The sequence below is a fragment of the Impatiens glandulifera genome, chromosome 3 (genome assembly GCF_907164915.1).
Source record: "Impatiens glandulifera chromosome 3, dImpGla2.1, whole genome shotgun sequence".
Lineage (NCBI taxonomy): Eukaryota > Viridiplantae > Streptophyta > Magnoliopsida > Ericales > Balsaminaceae > Impatiens > Impatiens glandulifera.
In genome coordinates, this window is record NC_061864.1 from 16,165,688 (window position 1) to 16,183,454 (window position 17,767).

The 17,767-nt window shown below is 33.5% G+C and overlaps 1 protein-coding gene across 1 annotated transcript; it reads left to right on the top strand.

Moving 5' to 3' along the window:
- The first annotated feature begins 1,109 nt into the window (after nt 1-1,109).
- Nucleotides 1,110-3,609, top strand: LOC124931515 (probable inactive receptor kinase At2g26730). The gene is made up of 2 exons (XM_047471997.1): nt 1,110-2,611; nt 2,888-3,609. The coding sequence occupies exons 1-2, from the start codon at nt 1,285-1,287 to the stop codon at nt 3,541-3,543; spliced, it is 1,983 nt and encodes a 660-aa protein (XP_047327953.1). The 5' UTR covers nt 1,110-1,284; the 3' UTR covers nt 3,544-3,609.
- The last annotated feature ends 14,158 nt before the right edge of the window (nt 3,610-17,767 follow it).

The window sequence follows — 17,767 nt, forward strand, 5'->3', positions numbered from 1 at the left end:
TTTTATGTTAATTTTCTGACCAATTCCCTTTAATATGAAATTGTAAGTTAGCATTTGTCATCATTTGTGGAATTAGCTTTATTAATCTTCTTCTGCCTGTCATCCATTTTATACCAAGTCTCATTTCCCAAATGGACTAATATATATAACATTATTACAACTATGAATTTATATTCCTATAAATTTAACAGAAAATATAATATATATGTCCATTGGGAAGTTAAAGCTTTTCATAGAATTAACTTGTGACATTTGTTACATATGGAATAAGTTGATTTGATCAAAATAATATTAAAATATCACCAATGTAGAAATAGTCTATAAATGCTCATTATGCTGCTCTGGCATGCATGACCTACTAAACAATTTGAATCTGTCTTTAATTTTAAAAAATAATCAAACTATTTAAATATATATTTTTTAAACTAGAATTTATTCTTGTATTGGCATAAACTGACTTTTGCAATAAATAAAATTGTTTGGTACAAGAAATAAAGAGAGTAGTAGAGTACAAGAATACTAATTTTGAGAAGTTGGTCATCCAAAAGTTTGATTATTTTGTTTTGAATTTGATTTGGGTTTGAAGTGTAAGCAAACAAATAAAATGGTAGATCGGAATGAGTGAAGAAGAGTAATGTTCACTCTTTTTCACTTCCCCACACTTGCACCCTTCCAATAATAATTTTGTATTTTCAATCATTTATTACAATTTCATTTCATTTAATTCAAATTTAAAATAATAATAAACAGCTCTATTTAATATCACACTAATCCATGCAATTAAATTGAAATCTAAGCTTGACTGGCCGGACGTTATAAAAGAAAACCAAATTTAACACAAAATATAAAATATCACGCTAATTAATCAATTTAGTTTGACTAAAATCAAATCCATTATGTAAATATTTACCCTTTTTTGTTCATATTTTAATGACCATGTATAATATAGTATGGTATATAACCCCTATTATAGTATTTAATATGTTTCATTATAACATAAAACACTCAAAATCATTTTCTATATAATACAAGACAATTTTATTATATTAAAAAACAATTACTTGCCACACAGTGTTTAGACCAAATCAGTCAATGAGTGGATTAACAACTGTTTCATTCATTAAAATAAATAAAATCAAAAATCTTTTTTCTTTCTTTCATAGTTCCCAACATTTGACACGATTCTTGAGTCTCCCGTGATTTTCCTGCAAATCTTTCTCTCTCTATCTCTCCCGCCATTACTAGTATCATTCTTCTTCTCTTTCTTAAAAAATTTCATCTCCCATGGCCATGTTTACAGGAATTATGAATAAAAATCCTTTCTTTTATCTCATCTTCCTTTTCCTAACGAATCCTTCTTCTTCTTCTATCAATGCCGAACCGATTCAAGACAGACAAATACTCCTTTCTTTCATCTCTCTCGTTCCTCACTCTAATCGTATTCAATGGCACTCTAATCAATCCGCCTGCAATTGGGTCGGCGTCGGTTGCGACGCTAATCACTCCTCTGTTCTATCTCTCCGACTTCCCGGCTCCGGCTTCGTCGGTCCAATTCCGGCTAATACAATCGGCAAACTCTCTCAGCTTCGTGTTCTTAGTCTCCGTTCAAATCGTTTTACCGGCCAGATTCCTTCTGATTTCTCTAATTTGAAACTCCTCCGAAGTCTCTACCTTCAGGGTAATAATTTTTCAGGGGATTTTCCGATTACTATTCTTGACTTAACCCACTTGACTCGGCTTGATCTCTCTACCAATAACTTCACTGGGTCTGTTCCTTTCTCCATCAATAATCTAACTCACCTCACTGGTCTTTTCCTCGAGAAAAATGGTTTTTCCGGTAACTTACCCAGTGATATTCCCTCAACCCTGGTAAATTTCAACATCTCCAATAACCATCTCAACGGATCGATTCCAACAACGTTTTCAAGTTTCCCAGCTTCGGCTTTCGCCGGAAATGATGATCTTTGTGGCCTACCATTGCAGTCATGCAACCCTTTTTTTCCATCGCCGGCGTCGCCTTCTCCTATCTCCCCGCCGGAGAAGCCGACGTTAATGAAGTCGAGAAATCTCTCCAAAGCTAGTATTGTTGCTATTTCAATTGGGTCAGGTGTTTTAATCTTGTTACTTCTGCTTCTACTTGTACTCTGTTTTCGCCGGAAGCAGAGGCGTGTAGTTTCCCAGAAACCACCGGCAACAGTTAGATCGGCGGCGGCGGAGGCGGGGGGTTCGATGATCGAAACGGGAACATCGTCGACATCGAAGGACGATATTGTTGGAAGTTCTGTTGAAGAGAGGAACAAGTTAGTTTTCTTTGAGGGTTTGAATTATAGTTTCGATTTGGAAGATCTTCTTAGGGCGTCGGCGGAAGTTTTAGGAAAAGGTACCGTTGGTACGTCGTATAAGGCGGTGTTGGAGGAAGGAACGGCGGTGGTTGTAAAGAGGGTTAAAGATGTGATCTTGAGTAAGAGAGATTTCTTGATACAAATGGAGATTCTTGGAAAGATTAGACATGATAATGTTGTATCTCTTATGGCTTATTATTATTCAACTGATGAGAAATTGTTGGTTTCCGATTACGTTCCCGCCGGCAGCTTATCTTCTCTTCTTCATGGTAACTACTATTCTCTCTCCTCTCTCTACTGGTTATTCATTCATTCATCTTAATTTTTAATTATTTCGTTTAAAAAATAATTAATTAATTGTCCGGCAAAGAATTCTTTACAAAACATTCTTTTGACGTGATATTTAAAGCTTTGACGTGGAGTTCGTAATAGTCAACGGAATACTTTGTTTGATATTTAGGGTTTTTTTTGAAAATTAACTATCACACCATTGTTATGAACAAAACCAATAATTAAAGTTATCTTCTTTATGTGTGGATCTACAGGTAACCGAAGTTCCGGCCGAGCACCACTTGACTGGGACAACCGTATAACCATTGGCCTGAGTGTCGCAAGAGGTTTAGCTCACCTACACGTAACAGAAAACATAGTTCACGGCAACATCAAAGCTTCCAACGTTCTTCTCCGTCACAATTACGATGCAGCCGTTTCAGACTTCGGCTTAAACCCACTATTCGGCAATACATCGCCGCCGAACAGGGCGGCGGCAGCGGCCGGGTATCGTGCGCCGGAGTTAATGGCGAATCTGAAACCAACGTTGGAATCTGACGTGTACAGCTATGGTGTTCTGTTATTGGAACTTTTGACCGGAAAATCTCCAAATCAAAGTTCGATCGGCGGCGATGAAAGCGTCGATCTTCCACGGTGGGTTCAATCGGTGGTGAGAGAGGAATGGACGGCGGAGGTTTTTGATGTGGATTTGATGAGATATGAAAATGGTGTAGAAGAAGAGATGGTCCAGCTTTTGCAGATTGCTATGGCGTGTGTTTCTCACGTGCCGAATCAGAGACCGTTGATGAAGGATGTTTTACGTTTGATGGAGGAAATGATGAACAGACTTCAGATTATACGACAGTCGTCCGATGAACAACCGTCTAAGGAATCGGATGGACAGACTACGCCGCGTGACGTCACGCCGTAGAGACCTAGATTTTTATTTTCTTGTTTTTCATTTCTCTTATTTGTTTTTGTTAAAAGACCACCTAGACCTAGATTTTATTTATTTATTTATGTTACTATCTGGTTCTTTATTATTATTAATATTTATTTATGCTAATTAATTTATTATTTTGATGGGGCTGGAACTAATTATTAAGTTTTTCATCAAAGAAGAATTTGTTTGCAAATGTGATGATATTTTTATTAAAATTGAAATAAAAATAACATTTTAATAATTCATTCTAAAAATGTAAAAAAATTAAATAAAAAATCCCTAAACTTAGTTATAGGATAATTAAGTGTAAAATTTTGAACATTCTAAAAAAAACATGTATATAAAAGAATTGAACAAAGGATAATTAAAGAGAGCATAATGATTCAACTTGGACACTTCACACTTGTATGCACAAACTTGTGGACTATAAATAATTATAATCCTTAGATTTCATCAATTGATTTTTTGACATCTATAATCTCATATAAAATGGAAAATGATTAGATTCTAATTAGATTTGTAACTCCAAAAATGGATATAAGAAGATGAGAATGACTCAACTATCATTGAAATATAATTCTTTAGAAAAAGAAGTAAGTTTCCTTAAATTCTTCTTTTTTCTTCTTATATATGTAAAGTATCAGGTTAATATAATCGCTTTAATTTTTGTAGTATCAGCTTTTAGTCATAGTAAATAACCTTTCAAGTCTATGCATGTTATCATATTTTTATATGTTTGAGTTAATTATATGAGATAATTAAAATTTGTAGAGGGTAATAAAAAATGAATTCAAAGTTTAATTTATTTGGCTTTCACCATATATATATAATGAAATTGAAACATATATTTCTTTCTTTCTTTCTTTATAAAGGAGAAGGGCAACAATGTCTGCAGGCTCTTGGTGTAACTCTTATGTCACAATAACAGCAGGTGTTTGGACATACCGGATCTGGACAATCTGTACATTCAAATAAACTCATTATTATTTAATTATACATAATATTGCAAATAAATTGGAATTATTAGAGAATACATACTGAAAGTCAGATGGAGAGACCCATGGCCAATATCAATCGTATTATCAATCAACAAAGGGACGCGACTCGGTGCAGCGTCCACCAATGCGAAATTTGATATGGTGCAAGCTAGGAAAACTAACATACAAATCACCAAAGGGGAAGAAAATGGTTTCATGACTATTATGAAAGCAAATTAATGAGATGCACTAAGTAGTACTTGTTAAACTATATATACTAAATTATTTATAGTCAGCAATACAAATACTAAATAAATAATGGGATTAGTGTAATCTCATATTCAATATTGTTGTAATCTGTGTAATCTCATATTCAATACTATTGCAGTTTCATATTCAATGTAAATACAATATAAGATTATTGGCATCTCATATTCATTGTTGTAATTTCACATTTAAATTCACTTTAATATACAAATCCATTATTATTATTTTGTTACAATTTTTTTTTCAAATATCAACTTTCATTCTTATAAAATGATAAACTTGTTAGTTTAACATTGTAGAAGAATTAAATGTTAGTTAATTGTAAATAACTAATGGTAATATATATATATATATATATATAATAATAATGCTTAATTTTTAAAGTGTTCGGATTGCCGGGTCGAGAGCCGTGGTTAATTTGGATATTTATGTGAGAGTAAATGGATACTTGAGTCGGATTGTGGGTTGACCCGCCCATAAACTTAAAATGATTAAAAATAAATTTAAAAATGTTATTTGTAGGTTTCAAACTTGCAACCTAATAAAATAAGTACAACTCTTTAACTTATTAGGCTAACAACATTTTATATTTAAGATTCAACACCAAATTTGATGAACACAAGACATTTTAACAATAAAAGTTCAATTTTTTAACTAACTAATATATATATAATGATGCTTAATTTTTAAAGTGTCCGGATTGCGGGGTCGAGAGCTGTGGTTAATTTGGATATTTATGTGAGAGTAAATGGATACCTGAGTCGAATTGTGGGTTGACCCGCCCATAAACTTAAAACGGTTAAAAATAAATTTAAAAATGTTATTTGTAGGTTTCAAACTTACAGTCTAACAAAAACAAGTACAACTTTTAACCAAATGTGATTGACATTTGAAAGTGGTTAAAGAAATATGAATCAAATATTTAATTGACCAAAGTGTGAGGTCACGATTCTAATTATTAAAAAATATGAATCAAATATTTGATTGACAAAGTGAAAGTGTAAAGTCACGAAATGAGAGATTCATTCGGAAAAAATATGTGATGAAACATGTGAGAAAATAAGTTGTTTTATCGAAGTGAATAAAATATGAAATGAGAGCGTTTTATTTTTATTTTAATAATTTTAAACATTGAATAAATATTATTATAATGTTTTTAATTTATTTTATTTTTATCCTCATCCGTGTGTATTGTACGAAAATTTTCCTAGTGTTTATTAATAGCCGTTATAAATATATTTTGATTATTTAGTGTCAGTTATAATATATTTTGAGTTTGAAATTAGTTCAAATACTTTTAGAATAAATAAATTTTTTTACTTTTTTATTTTGTTAGGTATCTATATTAGATTCTGTGACACTATAATTTGTAATCATTAAAAAAAAATAATGAAAACGAATCAAACGGATAACTTGATTGTTTCATTTTACCAACCATTATACGTTGTTCCGTTAACCGTGGTTAACTATTTTTCTATAAGTAATAATTTAATTATATATTTAAATTTTATATTAGTTATTTTTTTAAAGTTTTATATATATTATAATATTTAATAATTTAAATATATTAGTTATTTTAAAATTTAAAATTATAACTTATATATAATTATTTTTAAAAAATAAATTATAATTTATATAAAATTATAAAAAATTAAATTAAAAGAAACTTAAATAAATTTAATACTTTATTTAAAAATTGAATTATCGTTTCCGGTTAACCTGTAATATTGAATTAACTGTCGTAACCGGTAGAACTAGTAAAATCGATATCAATATCAGTAGGTTAATCGGTTTGTAAAATAAAGTGACCGTCGATTAATCAAATCCGGTTAACCTGTAATATTTTGCTTGTTCTTCCTTTCTCTCCATAGCCAATCATCGTTTAATTAGAATATTGCTTAAAGTCTAGATGGTTTCAGCGCTATCTAAAGCGTATCATAACTAGAGAAATTGATGTTAAAATTGCCAATATCAAAGAAGAACAAGCAAACTGAGATAAAAACTCGTGTAGGTACCAAAAAAAAAAATCTCATCTCTTCTAAAAATCTAAAAGGTATATAAACTAATTTTAAATACAAAATATATTTAACTTCATAACTAACACTAAGTAACCCAAATATGATTATAACTACTATTAACAAAAAAAAAAATACAGTTAATTAACTTCAACTAACTAACATTAGTATCCAATTAACTGCATTTAATAGTAATCTCTACACTTCCCTTAAGATGAAGGATGTTTTACTTTTGATGGAGGAGATGATGAACAGACTTCAGATTATACTAATCGTGTTAGGATTATTTTTAATCCAATTTTTGAATATTACTTACAAATTTGACAGGATAAGATTTTAAATTGGGTAATTTGCTGCTTAAGGCTTAAGCCTATATATCACATTCATGATTTTAATCAAATTTTAATATTACTTACAAATTTAATAGGATAAGTCAAGTTCTAAATTGGGTAATTTGCTTAAGGCTTAAGCCTATGTATCACAAGGTAATTTACTTAAGGATTAACACAACATAATTAATTTCACATTCCATCTTCTTTCCCTCACAGAATAACTAAAATGTTATTTTGTTGTGTTTTAGTATTTTTCTTGATTTTTTTAGCCAAGGAAATTAGATTTGGGCAACGTTCCTGCCGACCAATCTTGTTCGATTCGAATTTTGTTTATGGTCGGTCGATTTTTGGACTACAAAATGGTAGATTCAAGACCGGACATTAAACAAGTTCAAGAGATTCAAGTTATTTTGCACGAAATTCATGCCGAGGGCATAAATTTGGGAGAAACTTTTCAAATGGCGGCTATTATTGAGAAGTTGCCACCGTCTTGGAACGATTTTAAGAACTACCTTAAGCACAAGCGAAAGGTGATGAACGTAGAAGAATTGGTGATTCGTCTACGCATTGAAGAGGAAAATAAAAGCGCCTCAAAGAAATACTTTAGTCAACATGTGGCTAAAGCAAATGTGGTTGAGCATGGTAAAGACAAGAAGAAACAAAATTCTTTTGTCAAAAACCGGAACCTTAATCCTAAAGGAGGAATTTCTAAGAAGTTCACGGGCAAGTGTTTCAATTGCAATGGCATGGGCCATAGATCTTCCGATTGCAAGAAGCCAAGAAGAGTTCGAGAGGCTAACTTGACTCAAGGATTGTCGGACATGGATCTATGTGCGATGATATTTGAGGTCAACTTGGTGGGGTCTAATCCACGAGAGTGGTGGGTTGACACATGAGCTATAAGACATGTTTGCTCCAACAAAGAAGTATTTTCAAGCCTTGAAGAAGTGAAGAATGGTGAAAAGTTGTTCATGGGGAATTCTGCCACTTCTGACATACAAGGTGAAGGAAAAGTGGTGTTAAAGTTGTCTTCAGGGAAAGATTTAACATTGACTAATGTGTTGTATGTTCCGAAGATTCGGAAAAATTTGATATCCGGATCTCTTCTAAGTAAGCATGGTTTTAGAATTGTGATTGAGTCGGATAAAATTATTTTATCCAAAGGTGGAATGTTTGTAGGTAGAGGTTATGCTATTGATGAGCTTTTTAAACTCAATGTAATGACAGTTAAGCCAAGTATGAATGAAAATAATAACTCCTCTATTTATTTGTTGGAGTCTTCTATTTTATGGCATGGTAGACTAGGTCATATTAATTATGATTCGATGCATCGATTAATAAAACTGAAGAGTATACTTACATTTGAAATTAATAAAAAACACAAGTGTGAAATTTGTGTTGAAGCGAAATTGACGAGATCATCCTTTCGAAACGTTGAAAGAAGTAATAGATCGCTTGATTTAATTCATACAGATGTGTGTGATTTAAAAGGAACACCAACACGTGATGGAGGAAAATACTTCATTACTTTTATTGATGATAACACAAAATATTGTTATGTGTATATTCTTAAGAGTAAAGATGAAGCCATAGAGAAATTTACTCTCTATAAAAATGAGATTGAAAACCAACTTGGTAAAAAGATCAAGGTATTAAGAAGTGATAGAGGAGGTGAATATGAATCACCTTTTGCCGAGTTATGTGCTCAACATGGTATAATCCATGAGACGACAGCACCTTATTCTCCTCAGCAAAACGGTACGGCTGAGAGGAAAATTAGAACATTAAAAGAAATGATGAATTCACTTCTATTAAGTTTTGGTCTACCACAAAACATGTGGGGAGAAGCTATTTTGACGGCTAATTACCTTTTAAATAAGGTTTCACGTAAGAAGCTAGATAAGAGTCCATATGAGTTGTGGCATGAAAGAAAACCATCATATGAATACTTACGAATGTGGGGGTGTCTAGCTAAGGTAGCCATACCATTACCTAAAAAGGTAAAAGTTGGACCAAAAACTGTTGATTGTATATTTATTGGATATGCACATAACAATAGTGCTTATCGTTTTTTTGTGTTTAAATCGGACATTCCGGATATTCATAAGAATACAATAATGAAATCGAGAAATGCATCGTTCTTTGAACATGTACTTCCATATAAGTCTAATGAAGAACAACGTTCTCCAAAAAGATTTCTTGAACTAGATGAACAAGAAAAGGAGAATGAAATTGAGGTTGAACTTAGACGAGGTAAACGAGCTAGAACAAAAAAATCATTTGGGCCAGATTTTATTACTTTCATGATGAAAAGTGAACAACCTCAAACGTATAATGAGGCAATTACCTCATCTGAAGAGCCTCAATGGAAAAAGGCAATTAATAGTGAAATAGAATCTATCTTACAAAACCATACATGGGAATTAGTGGATCTGCCTCTGGGAAATAAACCACTAGGTTGCCGATGGATTTTCAAAAGGAAAATGAAAGCTGATGGATCAATTGATAAATATAAGGCAAGATTGGTGGTAAAAGGATATCGCCAACGAGAAAGTCTTGATTATTTTGATACATATTCTCCAATTACGAAAATAACTTCTATTCGATTGATTCTTGCGATTGCTTCTTTGCGTAATCTAGAAGTTCATCAAATGGACGTAAAAACAACTTTCTTAAATGGAGACTTGAAAGAAGAAATTTACATAGATCAACCTCAAGGGTTTTCTTCTCAAGGGCAAGAAAATAAAGTTTGTAAATTGATGAAGTCATTGTATGGCTTAAAACAAGCTCCAAAACAATGGCATGAGAAATTTGATCATGCTATGATCTCAAGTGGATTTAAGATCAATGAATGTGATAAATGTATTTATATTAAAGACATAAAAAATGGTTACGTTATTTTATGTCTTTATGTAGATGACATACTTATCATTGGAAGTAATGATAAAATAGTTAAATCCACTAAAGATATGTTAAATCCAAAATTTGACATGAAAAATATGGGATTGGCTGATGTGATTCTTGGAATCAAAGTGATTAGAACATCGGAAGGGATAGTTCTAAGTCAATCACATTATGTGGATAAAATCCTCGAAAAATTTAACAAGGATGATTCTGCATTGGCTAAGACTCCGATAGATACGAGTCAACATCTATCTAAAAATCGCGGAGAGAGTGTTTCTCAATTAGAATATTCTTGAATAATTGAGAGTCTAATGTACTTAATGAGTTGTACAAGACCAGATATAGCATATGCAGTAAGCAAATTAAGTAGATACACGAGTAATCTGGGTAATAATAATTGGAAATCCATTGTACGATTACTTAGGTATTTAAGAAATACTCGTGATTATGGTTTACACTACATGAGACATCCTACTGTTATCGAAGAGTACACTGATGCTAATTGGATTTCAGATATGAAAGACTCTAAGCCAACAAGTGGATATGTATTTACACTTAGAGGTGCAACTATATCTAGGAAATCTTCTAAACAAACTATTATTGCTAGATCCACGATGGAATCTGAATTTATAGCTCTTGACAAATGTGGTGAAGAAGCTGAATGGCTACGTCTATTCTTAGAAGATATTCCAATATGGTATAAGCCCGTACCAGTAATTTATATTCATTGTGATAGTCAATCTGCGATTGGACGAGCTAAGAGTCATGTGTATAATGGTAAGTCTAGACATATACGTCGTAGACATAATACCATTAGACAATTACTCTCTACTGGAATTATCTCAATTGATTACGTAAAATCAAAAGATAATTTTGCGGATCCGCTAACCAAAGAGTTAAATAGAGAGTTGGTGTTAAAGTCCTCACAAGGAATGGGACTTAAGCCTACAATAAGTTAGTATGAAGGGAAACCCAACCTTTGATGACTGGAGATCCCAAGAACTAGGTTTAATGGAACAACCTAATTGTACTAAACTTGGTAGATTGCTATGGATAAAAAAATCCTACGATAAAATAGCATTTCGGGAATGGATAAACACACAGGCTTTTAATGATTCTTTGTGAACAAAGAGATCACCTATGTGAGAGAGAAGTGAGGCCGCTTCGAAAGAATTTGCACGGCTCAATTCTAGACTCTCTCACTGAACCAGGCGAGTGTTCATGGCCAAAACGAACACAATCATGAGAACTGACAAGTATTAGGAAGAATTCTATGTGAAAGTGTGTAATCGTTTACACAAAAGGCAGAATAGTTCAAGGACATCGAGTCTACTAATCGGCTAGTAAAGTTATATACTTTTATAAGGGAAGATTCAAAGGGTTACACCTACCTATCCTATGTAGAATTCAACTGTTGAACCTTTCACCGGATTAATCTTTCAATTTCCATTAATGTGGGGGATTGTTGAAATTAAACTAATTCCATTAATTAAATGGAAATGATATTTGGGCTAATGAAATTCACACCAAATTCAAATGTGAATTAAGTGTGAAATTAATCCATATAAAATTCACATGAAATTCAAATGTGAATTAAAGTGAAATTAATCCAAATGAAATTTACATGAAATTCAAATGTGAATTAAAGTGAAATTAATCCAAATAAAATTCACATGAAATTCAAATGTGAATTAAGGTGAAATTTCATCCAAATGAAATTCACATCAAATTCATTGTGAATTAAATTGTTAATTGTTACAATTAACATAAATGTCTTGAATGAGGCAATTAACAAATGGTGTTAATTGCTATTGTAACTACAAAATACTTATTGTTGGATGTAACTTGCAAAGATAATGAAAAGGCAAGCAAGGATAACCGTTGGATGAATGGATGATGGATTAGTGACCGTTGGATTAAAGAATTGATTATGAGTTTAATTTTCAACTATAAATATCCCCTCACTTTGATTCCTCTCTACACATTATCTTATCACTTTTCACTCTAGAATTCTAAAGTCTTTCCTTGTTCTTGTGAGTATTCTTGTGAGTGTTTTTCGAGTTTCTTGACTCGACCATTTTTGTGCAAAACCCGGTGATTGTGATTCAGGTACTTTTGTCTAGTTCGTTGTTGTAGTGGTTTTTCTGTGCTAAATCATTGCAGGTTCTGTTGTACCCTGGGAAGCAGCCACCGACGAAACTCTCCAGCACAAACGAGAGACAGTGAAACTGTTTTAAGGGAACTGTGATTCCACAGACTTCAGAGCAAACGAGGAGATTTTTCTTCATCTCTTAAATAATCTGTTGTATCTGTTTTATTATCATTGTATTATTTTCATATATTATTTACGTGTAATTTTTATGAGATAAGATCACCAACAATTCGTGCCATATTAAATCTTGTCAACGGATTTATTCGTGTCCTACTATTTTTTCTCAAATTTGTGTGTAGTGTTGTAGAGTTGGGAAATGGTTTGAGTTAACACAAACTATCACGATATTGGTACGGAACGACATAATACAATATTATCTCACTCGGGTCGTGGGTTGGACACGACGCAAACACAAAACGACGCGATTACAACACGATTATGAATTGACACGATAACAAATTGACACGACACAAAGACTGACACAATACGAACATAGACACGATACTAGTAGAGTCTACACACGCATCAACATTATCACAATTAGTCATTTTTACTCAAAAGTGTGAAATTATTTCAAATATAACTTATAAATATTTTTAGGTATATTTGTTTCAAACTTATAATTTTAATTAGATATATAAAATAAATATTTGAGTTAACCTGGTTTTAAAAAAAATTATCTTACAAATATTTCTCTACTTATTTCATATGCTAAAGTAATTAGATTTTTTTTTTGATTTTCCATTCATTCAAGTAAATAATGCAGTTTCTAAATATGCATTTCCTATAAAAGCTATGTGTTAGGGAAGCTGATCAAAACAAATATCCAACGGCCCAAGAGTTAACACGTGGCGATATCACAATGACCTGATGGAAGAATATCATTTATTTTCTATTTTTCTTTTAATTGTCTTTTCTGTTTTAATGTTTTTATATTTCTGCCCCTAAACTTATTTATTTTTTAAAACTATGCCCCTGTCTATTATGCCAACTGGTAGTAGTTATAACTGTAAGGAATATGCGCTGAGAATATATAATCAGTCATCCCCCTTACATGACTATCAAGTAATTTCTAAATGAAAGAGCATTTGCTCATCATTTTCCTCATCTCCTAATCTTCATACATGGGTGAAACAATATTCTTTTCTCATCTTATTCTAAAAAGTGTATCAAGTGGTATTAGAGTCGTCGATCTTCACGATGGTCGAAACAAGGCATCACTCGGATAATGATTCCATGCGAGTCAATGAACTAGACGATATTGGAAGTACGTAAATGGATGGAGAGTAAAGTTGGGTCTATCGAAGAACAGTTACATACATTGGCGACTAAGAATAACTATGATCGTTCGGAGGATGGTGCAGGGTCTTCACGAATATGTGCGGAAAGGGAGAGGTCGTATGTCCCGCCCACAAGACTCGCGAATGTTGATTTTCCTAAGTTTGATGGAGTGGATGTCGAGGGTTGGTTGATTTCAGCAGAGCAGTTCTTTAAGGTCGATAGAACCTTAGACACAACCAAAGTCGAGATTGCTCTTATCCACTTCTTGAGTGATGCTCAAACATGGTATAGATCCTTCATGCAAGCATGAAATCAAACCGTAGCACTAACATGTACTAACTTCAAGAAATCGCTACTCCAACAATTCGGGCCCTCTATTTGTGACACTCCTATGAGTCAACTAATGAACATGAAACAAACCAAATATGTTCAGAGTATAATCTCAGGTATATGGCGATATCTCAAAAACTCATACATATGCTAGATGAATATACAATCGACTGTTATTTGAGCGGTCTTAGAGATGCGTTTGTAAACTCTGTTTGACTACTCCAACCTGATTCATTGAACACAGCCATGGTTGTAGCCAAAGTACTAGAAACCATCTACAAGTCTTTACTAAACAGTGACCACCTATATAGTATAAGCCTCCCTCTTCTACCCACTCCCAGCCATCCTAAACCCCCATGGCCTAACCATTCGAAACCTCACCAACCTACTATTCCCTATTCATCTTCGTTCAATTTGAACCACGACAAAGATACATGCAACAAATGGATCCCAAATTTCTAGATGATAGTAGAAAGAAGGGTATATGCTACACTTGTCATGAGAAATATGATGCAAACCATAGATGCGAATACAAGTTGTTCATGATCTTTATCAATGAAAAAGGAGAAATGGAAAGTTACATACTTGAATAAGAGGAGGTGACGTACCATCCTAACAGTTAGACAAAATAGAATAAATGATAAGTAGAGATAAGTGAATGAGAGAGAAAGAGATAATATGAATAATGGTAGAAGAAGGGAGATTATATTATCTATCTTGTGTATTTGATATTACATCAACCCTATTTATATACATTACATTCATTGAAACATTAAAAGAATAAATGACAACACTAATGATATACAATATTTAATATGTTGGAAAACAACGTCATTTATTAATTGGAAGCCCCTTGGTAGGTGTTAACGTTTTCTTGAGAATGAATGAGACTTTATGTTTTCTAGTCTCCTTGAAATATAAAAGGGCATCCTTATCTTTAATAGCCTCCATATCTTTAATACCCTCCCACAAGCGAAACGGGGAGGCACACACCGTGAGCTTGTCATGTAGAAAAATGAACTAAGGTGATGACAATCCTTTCGTTAATATGTTAGTAATTTGATCATGAGTCGGGACATACTGAATAAGTAGAGATTTTTGAGCCACTTTCTCCATAACAAAGTGAAAATCAATCTCAATATGTTTTGTACGAGCTTGAAACACTAGATTTACAGAGAGAAATGTTGTGCCGATATTATCACACCACAAAGTCGGTAGATGGATTGATGGAATTCGTAATTCACTCAAGAGAGATTGAAGCCACAAAGTTTGGCAATGGCATGAGCTAAGACTCGAAATTCAAATGTAGTACTTGATCGAGCAACAACATGCTGCTTTTTGGAGTTCCACAAGAAGAGGTTATTACCAAGAAAGATACAATATCCTATAATAGATTGACGATCATCAGGACAACCTGCCCAATCAACATCAGAATGGGCCTCAAGGGTGAGGGATGCCAATGGACGAAAGACAAGCCCATGGTGTAGGGTATGACGAAGATATCATAATATATGTTTGACCGCAACCCAATGGGTGAATGTTGGAGCGTGCATGAATTGACAAGCACGATTGACCGCAAATGCTAATTCAGGACAAGTGAGAGTTAAATATTGTAGAGTTCCCACAATACTTCTATATAAGAAGAGATCAGAAAGGGGATCACCATCATATCTAGAAAGGGAAGAACTAGTAGAGACGAGAGAATTAAGTGGTTTGGAGTATTGCATGTCATTCCTAATAAGAAGGTCCTGAATATATTGTGATTGACTCAAAAATAGCCCATCAGATGAGCGAGAAGCTTCAAAACCAAGAAAATAATGGAGTTGTCCAAGGTCTTTAAGTGGGAAGCTGTCTTGTAGGCAATAAATGATTGTAGACATATGTGAGGCTGAGTTTCCCGTAAAGATAATGTCATCTATGTACACAAGGATATATGTAGTGATTGTAGATGTATGATAGAGGAATAAGGAGGAGTTAGACTTAGCTTCAAAAAATCCAAGCGACAAGAGTGAGGATCGTAGCGTAGAGTACCATTCACGAGGTGCTTGTTTTAGACCATATAGGACTTTATGGAGCTGACACACGTGATTAGGGTATTCAGGATGAACAAAACTAGGAGGTTGAGTCATATATACCTCGTTGTGTAATTTTCCATAAAGGAAGACGTTACTAACATCAAGTTGGTGAATATGCCAATTTCGGGACACAACAAGTGCAAAAAATGTCCTTATGGTTGTTGACTTAATAACTGGACTAAAAGTCTCAACATAGTCAACACCAAGTTGTTGATGAAAGCCTTTCTCCACAAGATGAGCTTTATGACGCTCAATTGAGCCATCTACTTTTTGTTTGAGTTTATAAACCCATTTGCAACCCACAATATTTTGTCCGGAGTTAGGAGGAACTAGAGACCATGTCTGATTCTAAATAAGAACATTATATTCGGAGGTCATGGCTAAACGCCAAGAAGGATCTTTATTGGCAGAGGAGAAGCATGTCGGCTCAGGGGTGATGGCTGTGAAAAGGGCGGAATAAAAAGGGAGAAAATACACCTTTATCTGTATAAGTCGTAGTCACTGAAGTTCCGCGACGGCTATATACAACATTATTAGTTGGTGAGTTGGCATAGAGAGACTCAAGTCTGATTTCATGTGTGAGAAGTAATCCAGAAAGATCGCCGACAGTAATAGAATCTGGACGTGTAGTAACTGCGACTAGAAGAGATTCATACTCGGGTCCAAGGCCTCCAAGTACGTAGAGAATAAGATCTTCGTCTACAACTTTCTGCCCGGCAGCCGCAAGGTTATCAGTTATGACCTTGATAGCTTGGAGATAAGACTCCATGGATGATTCTCCTTTTTTGATAGTTTGAAGTTAAAGGCGAAACTGCATTAGTCTAGCTTTGGATTGAGTAGCGAAACTTCGCTCAAGTATTTCCCAGAGGTATTGAGATGAAATACAATTTTCACCTGCGACCTGTGCAAACACTAATTCAGATAGTGTTCCGAGAAGTCAGCTTAACAAACGTTGATCTTGTTGTTCCCAGACCTGAAACTCAATGGAAGTCGATGCTTATGTGGTTTTAATAGGAGCTGGGAGATCTCCATTGACAAATCCAAAGAATCCATACCCTTTGAGAGCAGGTACAACTTGAGAACGCTAGAGAACAAAGTTCTTTTGGTCGAGTTTGATAATAGATGTATGTTGAGTAGTTATTATTTTGAGCCATTTTAGAAGGAGATCGATGTAAGAGGGGTTTCCCTATTGATTGCTCTGATACCAAGTTAGATAGAATAGACTAAATGATAAGTAGAAATGAGTGAATGATAGAGAAAGAGATAATATGCATAATGGTAGAAGAAGGGATATTATATTTTATATCTTGTGTATTTGATATTACATCAACCCTATTTATATACATTACATTCATTAAAAAATTAAAAAAATAAATGACAACACTAATGATATACAATATTCAATGTGTTGGGACGTCATTTATTAATTGGTAGCCTTTGGTAGGTGTTGACGTTTTATTGGAAATGAATGAGACTTTATATTTTCTAGGCTCCTTAGAATGTAAAAGGGAATCTTTATCTTTAATACTAACCACCCTACTTAATCAACAAAAGATACTGGTAGTACCCATAACTTTATTAATTGTCGGATGCTCAAAAACATTAGCCACCGGTGCTATCTACGATAACCTTACATGTGAAAGTGACAGATTGTTCCAACTTTATTAGCGAAGGTTATTGTCAAAACCTAAGTTGATCAATGAAGGACGAAGAATATTAGACTGGCATGCAGGTATTATCAATGTCTAGCTATGACATTGTATTGGGAATTATGACATTTATTGGGAATTAAATGGTTAATTATCAAAGGGAACAAAGCCGATGATACACATGAGAAGCTCTCAAGAATCAACATGGTTAATTGATCAATGAAGAAGAG